Below are 14,997 nucleotides of genomic sequence, written 5' to 3'. Positions count from 1 at the left end.
GTCTATGTTAAGGAGATTCAAAATAAACTGACACTGTTTGTATTCTCAAAGGTCTCTGTAAAAGACTGTTTGTGTGAACGAGGAATGTATGCATCAGGAAAAGATAAGGTGTGAAGGCCATTGTTATAGCCAGATGGTCAAGGAGGAAGGAGTGAAGAGACTTAAGGACCAGAGAATCATCAACGTGCATCCATAATGAAGGAAGGGAAGATTGACTGGCACGCACCTCTAAAGACAGGACAATTGATTAAATTGGAACCAGGACAGGATGACCCTCTCAGAGGTGTATTGGAAGATGCATCAAAAGATACACCAATTAAGAAATAACCGGTCACAAACTGAAACAGCAAAATCCATAGACTTCAACAGAGAAAAAAGACTTTAAGAACAGAGTGCTTTGCCATGGGACTTTGGGTTTGTCTTGCCACACTCCAGGACCATCAGATCGCAACCGACCGAGCCCTGTTCCCCTCTGTGACCAATCTGGCTGGCCACTAGATTGATCCAAACTCTGGACTGGTAAATATAAACATCAACTGGCAGGACTGTGTGTGTGTTTGTGTGTGATTGAAAAGCATATGCTAATTGTTGTATTCTCAATAAATGTGGCGTGCTGCCTTCTCCCGTGTGCTTCTTATGAGTATAACAAAAAGCCCTACAACCAGTAACAACTGAAGTAGTTGAGGCCCATATTTCTGATCCCAAAGATCATGGGGTTTTATCCCCACTCCCATCCGTGTCTGTAGCATATAGATTTATTTACTGTCTACAATATGCATTATGGAGTTCTATTGTTTCTCCTATAATGCTTCTGTTGTGCCTTTGGCTTGTAACCCCTCTAGGCAGCATCCTGTTATATATAGCCCCCAGCTTTGTCCAGCATTGCGAACACTCCAGAAACAAATACAACGATTATCATAATAACTTCTTATTAGCACCCAGCCCGCATCTTTAAGGAGGAAGGTAATTCCATACACATGCTGCTGAACAGCACTCTTTTCAAGGGCACTCCAGCTAGTATGCCATCTGTACTCCCTACCCGCTCCAGCCCCCTTTAAAAATTTATCACCTGGCTACAACAACAGGAGAAGCTATTGTAATGTATTTAATATTTAACTAATGTTTGGATAAACAGTCTTCTTGCTCTTTCTCTGTGTTGGTTTGAGCATTTGCATCACAGTAATTCTTTACCATACGGGAGAAGCAGCATGATCCAGTGTCTTGGACACAGGACTGGGAACCAGGAAACCTGAGGTCTATTTCAGCCCTTCACTCAGTGTCTGATGCTGGACAAGTTGCTTCACCTCTCTGTGTCTCTATTATTCCCTCCTACCTTTTGCCAGTCCTGTCCACTTAGATTGTTAAACTCTCTCTTGTTATGTGCATGTACAACACCCAGCACAGTGGAACCCTCATCTCATCTGGTGCTAAGGTTATTTTATTTTTTTTAAATGAATGGACGACATTGTCTTTCTCCATGACCTTTGTATCCATGGGACAAGATGTCCCTGGAAGTGATACCCAGACCAGTGATATGAAACCTCCCTCCCTCCCTCAGCGAAGTCAAATTATGGGTAATGATTTTTGAAACACGGACCGCAACTCATCGAGAGCACCAGCCTCATTGTGTGCATTCCCACAAGCTCGAACCACAGTGGAGGAGGGATGAGGCCCATGTGTTTGATCAACTCGGCCCTTGCTAATGTGATTTCTATTGCAGAACTGTTCCTTTTTATGCCTTCCGGTCTTTCCTAGCAATATCACCTATGGCCTGATGTGACAGCAGTACTAAATTATTTCTTGATGGCTCATTAGGGTAATTAAAATGAAAGTAATCAAAGCCAAGTAATGGGCAATCTCTTAATAAACTGTCAAAAAATTCTATATTAATCATAGGGAATGTTTTCCCCTTTGAATGTCAAAGAATACAGATCAAGGAAACGTTGGACTTCAGAATCAGCCCTGGTTTAAAGGAACACTGTCAGGCGAGCCACATCCTGAAAAATATTCCTTACCTGTGACTCATAATGTCAAAAATCCATTGTGCACCATTGAATCTGTTTGCTCCCTTTCCACATTTCACTATTTTAGACGGTGAAAATAGAGTGGTCAGTTTCATTTTCTATTTACATATTAGGTTCCCTTCCTGGCTGCCCAGCCATATAATGCACATTGTGTTTGCAGTCAAATCCTCCAGGGAATGAACATAAGAACCTAAGAACAACCATACTGGGTCAGACCAAATGGTTACCTTTAAAACAAAACCGTATTTTACTTTTTTTCCGTTCATCCTAGACCTAATCTTGAAGTTCCCTCTCCATTTTTCATGGGCCAGACTCCACCACTGACTGCAACAGGCATTTCTCCTGAATAACGACAGAGGCTGGCATCTTCATAGGAGCCCAAGAAAGTTAGGGAGCCAACTCGCTGCAGGATTTGAATGACCCACATTTACAGAGCACCTTGCAATATTCAGCAGAAAGGTGCCATATTGTGTCCCGATGTTTCCTCCTCCACAACATTGCGAGCTGCTTCTGCGATGCAGAGCCGCCATGTCAGGGAGCTCAACAAAGCCCCGGTGAATGACTTTGGCCACCGCTACATCACTGCATCACCCGACACCAGATGGGGAGCAGAAGGGAGACAATGACAAGCCTCTGCCATGACAGTGAAGTAGGAACTGCAGCTAGGTCGTAGCTACATCAGCCCAGCTGCAATCTCTAGCTGAGATCAGGTGGGAGAGGTAAAAACTGGGCTCTCTTACCAACAGAAGCTGATCCAATAAATGGTATGACCTCATCCACCTTGTCTCTCTAATATCCTGGGACCGACCCGGCTACAACTATACTGCATGAGACTAGTAGGACAGAGAGATAGAATCATAGGGTTAGAAGGGACCGCAAGGGTCATTAGATAGATAGATAGATAGATAGATAGATAGATAGATAGATAGATAGATAGATAGAGGGGGGGATGTGTGGGGATAGATAGATAGATAGATAGATAGATAGATAGAAAGAGGGGGGGATGTGTGGGGATAGATAGATAGATAGATAGATAGATAGATAGATAGATAGATAGATAGATAGATAGATAGATAGATGGGGGGATGTGTGGGGATAGATAGATAGATAGATAGATAGATAGAGGGGGGGATGTGTGGGGATAGATAGATAGATAGATAGATAGATAGATAGATAGATAGATAGATAGATAGATAGATAGATAGATAGATAGATAGAGGGGGGGATGTGTGGGGATAGATAGATAGATTAGATTAGATAGACCTGGCAGTTCAGGCTTCGAGCCCTGCCATAGTGCCCCAGCCAGGGACTGTGCGCCTGCACCGTGCAGCCATCCTCTGCCTGCGGGAACAGAAGCCTGTGTTAGTGTTTACCGTCTCCCGGGTAACAGGGCATGTGGCAGGATGAACCGAGCCAGCCAGTTCTCACCCCATCTCTCCCAGCGGCAGTCACCTCTCCTGAGTGCAGCAGCAAGGAATCTCCAAGATCACCCTGCACCTCCACCGCAGCGAGCGTGTTCAGACGTGAGTTCCCAGGCCCTGCTCGTGCCCTTCTCCCCCTGCCCTTTGTTTCCTCTGCTCTTCTGTCCCATTGTCTGGGGAGTGAGGCGCTCTGGGTTTGGTCCCTGTCTAACCTTTGTAGATTCCCACCTTTTCGTAGTGGGAGGAGTGAATGTGACCCCCCCATCACCGCCAATACCAAAGCTGGGAAGAATCCATGCAGACTTGGCTACTTGTGCCAATAGTCTGACATCCCCCACACACAACCCCCCAGCTTCAGAAACAAAGACAGGCTGGAAATTGCCTCCTCCCCTTCCCCGCTTTCTCCCAGCACCCACAAAAGCAACAATGTCTGACTGATTTCTGATAGAGGGGAAAAGGCAAACAGCGGGCAAAGCAGTGTGTGCGGGGGGTTGGTTTTGTTTATTTCCTAGAGTCCAGCTGTCAGAGGGAGTCTGATGGTGCAGGTGGGGTGAGGAGGGAGGGGGGTCACACAAAGGGATGGGAGGAGTGCAGAGCAGAATCAAACAGCGCAAACACCAGAATCAGGGAAGGGCATTTGGAAATTTACCCCTCAGGTTATAATTAGTGTCTGGAGACTCCACGTGGGGAGCAGCAGTCCATTGTGCTAGGTGCTGCATGCATACAAAATGAAAAGGCAGCCTCAGCACCAAAGAACTGGCATGCTGAGCATCTACATTATTTCCTCTTTTAAAAAAAAATTGTACACATTCAGTTTGGATAATGCAACAAATGTTTTGGGTAAACAAGTTATAAAAGGCACCAACTACAGGGCCCCAAATGGTATCTTCTGTGGGCCCAAAGCTGACTTGATGGTCATGTAAAAGGTGCTGTGTACCCTTTGTTCTCATGGAAGCCGATAAGGGATGATGACTTTATTGAGTGCTGGGGATTCAGAAATTAGACCTGAACTAGTTCACTGATGTGGCATTGGGGCAATGCATTGTGCTGCTGGGATTGCTGTCTCCAGGGTGAGATATGAGACTGGTATCCCGAAGGCTTGTGCTCTGGGCACGGTGCTGTTTGCAAGAGTAGGGACACTTTGGGGTCGTAGTGGAAAGCTAACTGGGGCAACTGCATGTTGCTTTCCCCAACTGCTCCTGAATGTTCAATATTCGTTTTAGGAATCTTCATAGGCCACCCTCACCAGCTCTGGCTGGATCCCAGGCACCATCTGGGATGGGAGACTTTGTTTCTACCCCCCAAATGTATCCTTTTCCCTCCTCACTTTATTCCTTCTCTTTCCTATTTCCCTCTTTGTCTTCTGTTTAATAAGAGTCTGTAGCACTGCTGTGAGCCCGTGAACAGAGAGGCAGCTAAAAGCAATGCCCACAATAACCCGAGGCTGGTACAAGTTTGCCAGGTCTCGGAGTGGCTGATAAGACTATGTGCTGGGCCTGTTTTTCCTGCAGGGTGGATCAATACCAAAGCCAGAATCTGCATTTTCCAGCTTTGCTGTTCTTTTCTTTCCACTTTTGTGAGCATTTATCTTCTTAGGAAACAGGATTGAACTTTCACAACAGCAGCAATAACACCAGCTCCATCCCATCTCAGCTAACTTCTTCTCTTTTCCCCTATTTCTTTTCCCCCCTTTTCTTGTAAGATTACTCCCTTCGCTTCATGTGCCAATATATATTTATGCCTGTATCTGTAATTTTCACTCCATGCATCTAAAGAAGTGGGTTTTTTATCCACAAAAGCTTATGCCCAAATAAATCTGTTAGTCTTTAAGGTGCCACCAGACTCCTCGTTGTCTTTTCCCCTATGATTGCCATCTTTGATACCATCTGATAGGCTGTCAAACAAGGGGAGGGGAGCTCCTTCTAAAAACTCTCTCCAGCAAAAGGGAAAGGGAACAAGAGATGTTGTTAAAAATGAAAGCCTTACTTAATACTTTACCTTTCCATTGCTTTAACTATATTTCCTTGCTTTCTGTATCTTTAATAAAAGGTTTAAATGATTTGTAATGATGAGTTTACCAAGCTGAGGTCTCTGCATACCAAACCCCGAACTTCATTTAAAATGGTTTAATGTTGGACAGTGACTGGATTATGTTAACACCTTTGACTCTTTGGGCCCATATGTTCCATCTAAATTAATACAACAGGTCCAAAAGGATGGTTGGGGGAAGGGAGGGAACAGCCCTCTATGGTTTGGAGGGTAGAGAAAGATGTGCTTGATGGGGAAAGGAGATAGTCGGAAGACAGCAGCAGAGTAATGGTAGGTTTCTTTATTACACAAGTATGTTTAAATTCCCCCTCTCCAGTATTTGACTGAAAATATTTCATATATTTTGTCAAATGGAATATAACAACACAATTCAGGATTAAATACTGAGGGCAAATTTCTCCTCTCTGTTCCACATGCAGATCTGTGTAGCATATTCTGTGCTCCCCCTGATTCTTGTATCCACCCAAGGTCTACCATCATATCCTTAGAGTGTGAGCGCTTGGGGAAGGGACTGTTTTTCGGTTACAAGTGCATACTTTTCAGTGACCAAAGTTTTTGCTCTTTGTAGGACTCTGTGACCTTCAAAACATCTGAGGCCCTTGTTTGTGTCTGTCAGCTTGATGGCGTAGAAAAAACAATGGATACCCACGAGCCGTGGCAACGTGCTTAGTTTTAACTGCTCTAATTTCTGTTCTACAGGCACACGACAGGGTGTGAGTGAAACGACACTTGCTGAAGATGTAAATGCCTCTGTGTTCAGAATGTCAGCTCAGGAGCTTGCCATGCGGCTCTGCAAGGAAGGGGACCAGCACCTAGCTATGAATGAGCTGCCGCTGGCCACGGCTTTCTACATGGCTGCATTCAGCTGCAGTGCACTCCTGGCAGTGCAGAAAGTCAAGTCCCTTGGGAAGGGGCCCTGGGAGAAAGTGATAGCTACCCTGGAGACATGGTGCACGGGCAGGAGTCAGATTCCCAGCATACACTGCAACAACTTGGCCATTGTGTCACTCAACGTGGGAATAGCTGCAGTCTTCCTATCCACCCTAAGCCCCAACAACTTGGCTTCCTCTGTATTCAAGCTGGAGGCCATGCTCAGGCAGGGGCACTATGAAGAGGTGGTGAGCCGGTGCAATGCCCTGCTCAGCACTCCTCCCAAACACTCAGTGGACCTGCTGCTGACGAGGGCTTTGGCACGGGTGCTGTCAGGGACACACTCTGGGAACGGAGTGGTGGACTATATACAAGCTTTCGTGACGCACCGAGCTGAGACAGTGGCATATCTACGCAGCAGGCAGCAGGAACACCTGCCACTGGTGATCCAGACCTTCTCTGATTATCTTTCAGTGCACCGGGAGACAGGCCCAGATAGCAGGGCCTTGGATGGCCAGTTGGGTGACTGTTATGACTTCCTTCTTGCTGTAGCACCGAATGGCATCCAGGTATGCCAGGCAGAGGCCGCATACCTCTACGAGAAACACAAATTCAATGAGTGTGTGGCAGTTTACAGCAAGGCTATGGAGGCCTTATCTGCTGGTAGTAAGTTCGGAGATGAGAGAGCTTTGGGTGTCCTCCTAGGCCGGGCTGCTGCTTACTTCTCCTTGGGTGGGCGGACACGGGAGATGACGCAGGACTTGATAGATGCCTTCAGGATAAACCCTGGCCAAGCAAAGCAGCACTTTGACGAGCTTTTCTCATCTTGTGACACTGAGAGGATTAAAGAACAGGCCAGAGCTGTCCTGGATGTAGAGTTTGCAGCCTACAGGGAAGCCGTGCGTACTCGGCCGGAGCTCCGAGATGATGCTGGCAGAGAACTGCTTTCCCCAGTCATCCACACTCTCCAGTTCCTCATTCAGATCGCCCCGGGGTCCAGGCGTGAGCTGAGTGTCCGGCTGGCGGATTGCCAGCTGCTGAGCAGGCGCGTCCACAGCGCCCTGAAGATCTGCAGCCACCTCTTGGAGTCTGAGCAGAACACTTATTACAACAGCCTCCTGGTCCTGCGAGGGTTTTGTTACCTCCACGCCAATGACTGTCAGCAGGCCCTGCCAGACTTCCAGAAGGTCATTGAGCATGACTCCCCACACCCCAACAGTTGTGTGAAAGCCCTGTGTGGGCGGGGACTTATCCGGATTTTGGGTGGCAGTCCTTACCTCACGGCCCTGGATTATATCACTGCCTGTCGACTGAGATTAGACGAAACCATCCTCACTGTCAAGTCCTATGTGCCCTGGAACCAAAGAGGGCTGCTCCTGAAGGTGCTCCAGGAAGAAGGGCAGAAGATACTCCAGAAAAAGCCATCTCCAAAAGGCAGCTTAGCCTTCAGGCAAAAGAAAGGAGCAGGACTGAATGGATTCCTGACAAAAGAAGGGTATGGCTAAGGGTATGGCTTGGGGGGTTGATTGGCTCAGGTGAATGGGAATGGGATTCAGACCCTTTCATGTCTCGGTCACCAGTTGGTGGGAACCCAGCCTTAACTGGTAATGGGCAAAAGCCATTAACATCTGATGGCTGCTCAGTGTCCTTGATGAAAAGAGGCAGAGGGATCTCACTCTGGTTTCTCATGGAGTAGATATCCAGATCACAAAAACAATCATTTTTGGTGCTCATAGGCCCTCTCACTGGAAGTCTCAGCAGAGTTCAAGCACTGAATGGGCCATGGAGACAACTCCCCTATGCGCTCTAAAAGAGATCCTAACCTATCAGGGATGAATGACTGCAAGGGATGTTTGATTTTCTGCTACCCGTGCTGCACCTTTGTTGGAGGATAAGAGAATAAGTTCATATCCAGGGCTGGCAGTCTGGTACCATTATCCAATGCTAAATTAATGAATGTAACACTTAAGGGGGAAAACAAATCAAAGCAGAGTTATGGCATCTAAATCCATTTAAGATTCTGCTCCACTTTTTTCGAGGGAGGGTGCTATAAATGAGATTAGCAGAGCTGGTTGTATTTTTCAGTTGATTTTTTTAATGAAAAATGGCTTTTTGCGGTGGGGGGTGGAAGGGGTTGTGAAAAATTGTATTTATTAATAAATTGCCCCCTATTTCAATAAGGAATTGAAAACCAAAAACATTTGTGTCCAATTTTCAGCGTTTCATCCGAAGAAACAGAAAATTTCTGTAAAACATTTTCAAAACCCTATTTTTTTCATTTCTTTCTATATTCTTCCTGGAAAATACTCAACTATTTTCTGACCGGCTCTAAAGATTGGGAAAGAAATGGGTTTAGAAATTTGGTGGCAAATGGAGTCCCTCACTCGGACAGCACAGTTTGGCCTATACAGTTGGGGATACTTTAGAAAGGTCTCTTATTAATAATACCTAGGTCTATATAGCATTTTGCATCAGTAGATCTCAAAGCCCTTTACAAAGCAGGTCAGTGTCATTATTGCCATTTTACAAATTGGGAAACTGAGGCACAGAAAGGAAATTACTTCCACATAGTCTAGACTAGAGCCCAGATCTCCTGGGTCCTACTCCAGTGTTCTTACAGCAGGAGGGTATCTAACAAGGCTGTTCCCATGTACGTGTTTTATAGCAATTTTTAGCAGGAGAGAGTTCTTCAAATGAGACAATATGTGATTTTCTATACCTATTATTTTTATTGTTTGTATTGCAATAGTGTCTAGGAGTCCCTATCCTGGACCTGGACCCTCTTTTGGAGCCATGCTTTCACCTGCACTTATAAGCACATTTACAAATAGGCATTTGATGAAATGTTTACAATGTGGCTCAAATGTTTAAGTGACAGGAAGTTCTCCATTTCTGGAGACTGTGACGTTTGGCCACCATTTTAATATGGGGCTCATTCAGAGCCAGCTGCTCTGTCTGAGCAATAGATAAGCTCCACCAGAACTATGAGCAGTTCTTCCTTTGTTTATGCAGGGATGCCTTCGGGGTTCACCAGCTGGCTTCTCTCTTGATGGAGCTGGACCCTTCTGATGAAGCATCTCAGATCCTGTGTGCCGATGCCCTGTACCAGCTGGATCGGGTGGAAGAAGCTCACAGAGTCCTCTTGGTAGCCCTCTCTAGGAATCCCCAGAGGTCTCCCATCCTGGCAAGGCTGGCGCTGCTGCAGCTGAAGAAGGGATTCTTGTACGATGGGACTCAGGTAAAAAGCATCTGGCTGGCAACAGGGGCGAGGCAAAGTCCTGTGGGTGAAATGACTGGGGAGTCCACTGTTCTCATTGGCTGACGTTAGAGATGCTGTATGTACGCACTTGTGGTATTTGCAAACAATTTGTGTGTCGTGATCTGGGACAAGAATATTGGCAACGTTCTGGGGCCAGCTGGTTGGAAAATGGGTTAGTCTTTCATGAACATTTTCATGAAAAATTAGTCCCTTTTCTTGCTGGAGATTTTCAAATTCAAAACTTGTCAACCCGCTCTAATTCTGGGAGGTGCAAAGTTTCAGATGAATTCCCAGGGTATCGTCATTTCCCTGTGGATAGTTACAGTGGACCTACTTACACATCCCTTCACCCAGCAGTGTGGAGCCTCTGCCACAAATAGTGCCATGTACATGTGGGATAACATCCTTAATGTGACCAAAAATAATCCAAGCCTGGTCAAGTGCCTCTCAGGTCTTAAATTAAAATCGCTGGAGTGCAGCACGACTCCATAGCAGCAGACCCAGGGGTGGAGACATGGCGAAGTTCAGAGCTAAAATTAGATTTAAGTATCCCAGCCACTAACACAACTTTGATGATCCAGACTCAGGCTTGGAAGGGGAAGCTCTTGGATTGTAACACAGGCTGTACAAGGACACAACCAAATGCAGCCCATTCATCACATTTCATTTAATGACACCTTTCAGCAGAGCCCTTTAACTAGATAGAGCATGATTGAATGTGCTGCCGTGGTGGTAATATCATTGATGCAATTGGTAATTTTCCGTTAAAAGGGAAGGAAATAGGCTATTGCCTTTCTTCTGCAGCTATCCAGTCTTGCTAATGAGTCTCTGCAACTCTTTCCCGGTGCCTACATGAGGCAGCAAGAAGATCTGCAAACTGTTGCCTTATTTTGGGATCTCACAGGCTAGCGGATTCATGTCTCTCCAAAGCAGAGAACATGTCTGTGTTTATGGCCCTGCAAATAAAGCAGTAATCTTATGAAATTTATTCCCTAGTGGATGGGTTAAGAATTACTGTCTGCCACCAGGGAACTAGAGTCTCTGTGGAATCACTCAACTCACAGGTGGAAATCATTGATTGAGAATTGTGGTTTAAATCGTACATTCACCTGAAATCTGAGAATATCTAATTCCCTTACCAACCGCACCTAGGAAAGCTAATACTTGACCCGTCAGGTGAAAAGCTACCAGGAAGGCGAGTAACTAAGAAGTTGGGGTACAATGACCTCCATTTCTAGCTCTGACCCTGCCCTGGTTGGTACTTACTAAGAGAACCAGAGGTCCCTTCCCCTCTCTGGTTTTAGGTAATGGCTTGTCTTAAAGAGCACCCAAGTTCCAAGGTCAGTTGATAAACAGAATCTTCCTCTCAGCACCCGCAGACTGCTTATCCTGTTCATTGCATACACACAGCTCCCACTGAAACCAAGTTTGGAAACTCTAGGAAGAAGTGTTTTGCCACAGTAAAACCGCATCCACCCATTGTAACTTCCTAACAATGTGGGGCATCCCAGGGGAAGAGCATCAGTGGCACATACATGTATGGAGGAGGAACGCAGTAACCATGATCCGATACACAGTGGTATTAGTGGCACTGAATCTAGCGGCGACGGCAAAGCTCTAGGAATCAGGACAGCTGGGATTCATGGACACAAACTTGCTGCATGAACTTTAACACGTTCTTTAACTTCCGCATTTCATTGGATCCAAAAGTGATGATAATTAATAAGACTTGCCTACTTTAGAAGGCAGCTCTTTGGTCAGAAAGTGTGTCTTCCTGCAGATCTAGGTGGAACGCAGCATATTGCAGGTGCCACTAAAATATAAATAGAGTAAGAAAAATATTAAGCTTAATATATTATCACTGGCAGAAGTGTTTTGGGGTCCCTTGGATAAAAGAGACCAATGCCTGTGGGCATAGGGAGGTTGCTTATTAAATTGGAAGGGATTCAAGAATTTTTATTTCTGCTAAGCAGATGTAACAGCCAAGATTAAATGGTTAAATGACCGGAGTTTGCCAGCAGAGGACACTGCTGCATTTTAAAACTGTGTAATAAAGCCTCCCGATGAAAAGGAGAAAAGTATTCCACCAAACCAAAGGTGTTATTTTTCCCCTGTGGAGTATAAAGCTTCTGTGTTATGTGCTAAGAATGTGAGGGCTCTGAGTGAGCGATACCACTCATCAGAGTTCACATATAGTCCTTGGAACGTCTGACTTTGAACAAACTTTTTAATGTACTTGTTATTTGGAGTCACAATTTTTTTTCCCTTTTGGATATGCACAAAAACAGTGGTTGAAAATCCATTGCTTTACTCTTTGGCCAGGACATGTTACCCAAAGGGGCCTATTCCATGATGGAATCACACTTGAACTCTGACACTGATGGCATAAAACTTCTTGTGGACATTTTTCTTTCCTTTCCAATTTTCCAAGTCTTGTAAGCTTTGATAGCCACCAGGAACACTGGGAAAACCCTGAAGATCAGTGTCTGAAAGAGAGTAGCAGATTTCCCACACTGCCACCTGCCCCATTATGACAGGTTTCAGAGTAACAGCCGTGTTAGTCTGTATTCGCAAAAAGAAAAGGAGGACTTGTGGCACCTTAGAGACTAACCAATTTATTTGAGCATGAGCTTTCGTGAGCTACAGCTCACTTCATCGGATGCATACCATGGAAACTGCAGCAGACATTATATACACACAGAGATCATGAAAAAGGTATTGTTACACAGCAACCTTCCATCCCCTGCAAATGAAATGAAGTTCATGTCACCTGCCACTAAAATGAATTCACCCGTGGTGAAGTGTAACAGAAAAATCACATTCTGCTATGGTAAGTTGCATCCGATGAAGTGAGCTGTAGCTCACGAAAGCTCATGCTCAAATAAATTGGTTAGTCTCTAAGGTGCCACAAGTACTCCTTTTCTTTTTGCGAATACAGACTAACACGGCTGTTACTCTGAAACCGGTAAGTTCTCTGCGCACTTTCAACCAGGTACTGTATTGACTGTCCTAAAAGCAGCTGTGCTCTGAGTTGGAATTTAGCCAGGACATTGTTCTTGTGAATACTCTAAATGGGATCTTTAATGATTGGTTTGTGTTTTATCATCCAAAAGATAGCAGCACAGTGGCCTTCAGCACCGTAGGGGACATTAGAGGGAAAAGTTCCTCTGTTGTGATATTTGGACCTACACATTTACCCTAATTGTCAGTTCAGCTGTAAAAAGCACTAACCAGGGGTGGTTCTTCGATGACATTTCATGAACTCCTTGATTTTTGCTTTTATGGCCCAGAACTGAGTCTTCCCCCAGTCTCTCCATCAGACCAAATCTCTTTAGGGGCCATTACGGTACCGTTCAGCTCTCTTTAAATTTTATGAAATTTTTCACAATTCTTTTCCCTTTTCTTTACCTTCTCTAATAAGAACCAACCCAACCTTTCTCCCCAAATTCAAAACAAACCTACTCCAAAGCTGGGAATTTTGGATAACATTTTTCCTGCCTTTATTTCAAAATGTATGCTGTTTCTATGTTTCATGGCCCCATCCGGAGCCAGGAAGAGTAGCGCTAACATGCTGTTGCATTTGAATGCCCAAATATTGCATTGCCAAACTGGTTATTCCCTCGTGATGTGGCGTCTACATTGAGATTGGAGATCCTTCTAAATGGTAGGCTCTCGTTCAGTGTTTATCAACCTTTCCAGGTTGACAGTCTCTTATTGAAAGTCGAACATTTTCATCACCTGCCCCACTTTGGATTTATTATAAAGGGGAAAGTAAAAAGTGTATTAACGATAGCAATGCAAAGCCCATCAAATTTATTGTTGTGTGTGTTTCAAGAGATGGACAAGGGAATACTTGACCTTGAAGGGTGAAGGTTGGCAGGGGAGCAAGGGGGTAAGGCCCCCTGTGTGGATGTGAAAGGGGCAAAGTTACAGGAGTTTTACTATTAGTATATGACCTCACACACTTTGAAGGTTTGGGCTGCACTGAAGTTATTTGGAAAATTTTATTTTCCTTGCTTTAGAATTGGAATAAAAATGTTGACACTTTCTGACCCCCACCCCACCCCTCACTGCTTTTCATCACCATCCCTGGGGATCATGTTGAGAAGTACTGCTCTAGTTCAATGCCAAACTGTTAGACTCAGGAGTGTTTTCCTATGTCTATGCCCACAGTTCAGCTGCCTCTGATCCTTTCCGATTTCCATGTATGTCAATTTAACCCTCCTCCCCTTTTTCTCTGTCCTTGTTAAGTTGCTAAAGAAAGTGATACAAATCGGAGACACTTCCTGCCTTCTGCTGATCATGGATATTTTCAAAGACGAAGACCGAAAGCTGATGCAAACTCACTGCCACTCCAGGGCTATGACCATCCTGAAGAATAAGCAGGGAGATACTTACGTCAAAGAAGCTATTGCCAACCTTTCCTTTGCTATCATTGCATCAGGTAGGCTTATGAGAGGTTTACTTCTGTGGGAACTAGGCCAGTGTGTGGGCAGACTTCAATCCTCATCCATTATTTCTGCTTCCCTCTAAATATGGTGATAAAATGCAAACAAAATCTTTACAAGGGGAGGGTGTAAGTGGCTCAGGAGAAGGGCTCTGTATTCCATGATCATTCTCCTCTAACTGGCTATGAAGTGGCCCAGAGAGACAATGACCAAGTCCTTAACATACAACAACTACTTTGTGACAGGTGTGAAATGAGTTGGTTGGAGTCCATTTAGTTCCCAGAAGTTTAAGTGAGATATTCGGGTAGTAAAGCTCTGGAATAGACTTCCAAAGGAGGTTGTGGAGGTTTTTAAGAACAGGATGAACAAACTCCTATCCGGGATAGTTTAGGTTTACCTGGTCCTGCCTCAGCACAGGGGGCTGGAGTTGATGACCTCTTGAAATGCCCTACATTTCTATGATTCTGTGAGATGCTGGTCATCCTGGCCATCTGGAAATTCCCCTGCAGAACGCAGCCACGGCTAGAAGCAGGGAGGCATCATCCTTTAGTGGAGAGGCAGCACATTAAGACTCAGGAAATCTGGTTTCTGTTCTCAGCTCTGCTGCTGACCTGTTGCGTGACCTTGGGTAAGTCACTTCACCTCTCATTCCCCTCCCACTTCTTGTCTCTGTCTACTGCTAGCTCTATAAGGTAACAGTTTCTCTGTGTCCTTGTGCAGCACCCAGCACAATGCTGGACTCTAGACACTACTGTAAAATAAGTAATGAATAATTCAAGGAGAGATTAAAATGGCTGGGACTGTTCAGTTTAGAAAAGAGACAATTAAGGGGAGCATATGACAGAGGTCTATAAAATCATGACAGGTGTGGAGAAAGTGAATAAACAAGTGTCAGTTACCCTGTCACATAACACAAGAATCAGGGG

General features: G+C 45.0%; 1 protein-coding gene across 2 annotated transcripts in view; it reads left to right on the top strand.

Annotated features, from left to right (window-relative positions):
- The first annotated feature begins 3,425 nt into the window (after window positions 1-3,425).
- TTC34 (tetratricopeptide repeat domain 34) overlaps window positions 3,426-14,997 on the top strand; it is a 56,693-nt gene continuing 45,121 nt past the window's right edge. The window contains exons 1-4 of one of the 2 annotated variants that reach the window (XM_048825022.2): window positions 3,426-3,547; window positions 6,194-7,859; window positions 9,377-9,602; window positions 13,875-14,067. In XM_048825022.2, coding sequence (XP_048680979.2) covers window positions 6,256-7,859; window positions 9,377-9,602; window positions 13,875-14,067 — 2,023 coding nt within the window. In that variant the 5' untranslated portion in view covers window positions 3,426-3,547; window positions 6,194-6,255. Of the gene's footprint in view, window positions 3,548-6,062; window positions 7,860-9,376; window positions 9,603-13,874; window positions 14,068-14,997 lie in introns of both variants that reach the window. The other variant, XM_075121001.1, reaches the window with a different exon arrangement.

This window comes from Caretta caretta, chromosome 18 (genome assembly GCF_965140235.1).
Source record: "Caretta caretta isolate rCarCar2 chromosome 18, rCarCar1.hap1, whole genome shotgun sequence".
Lineage (NCBI taxonomy): Eukaryota > Metazoa > Chordata > Testudines > Cheloniidae > Caretta > Caretta caretta.
Note: the sequence above shows the minus strand (reverse complement) of the source record. Positions and strands in the feature narration are given on the sequence as shown.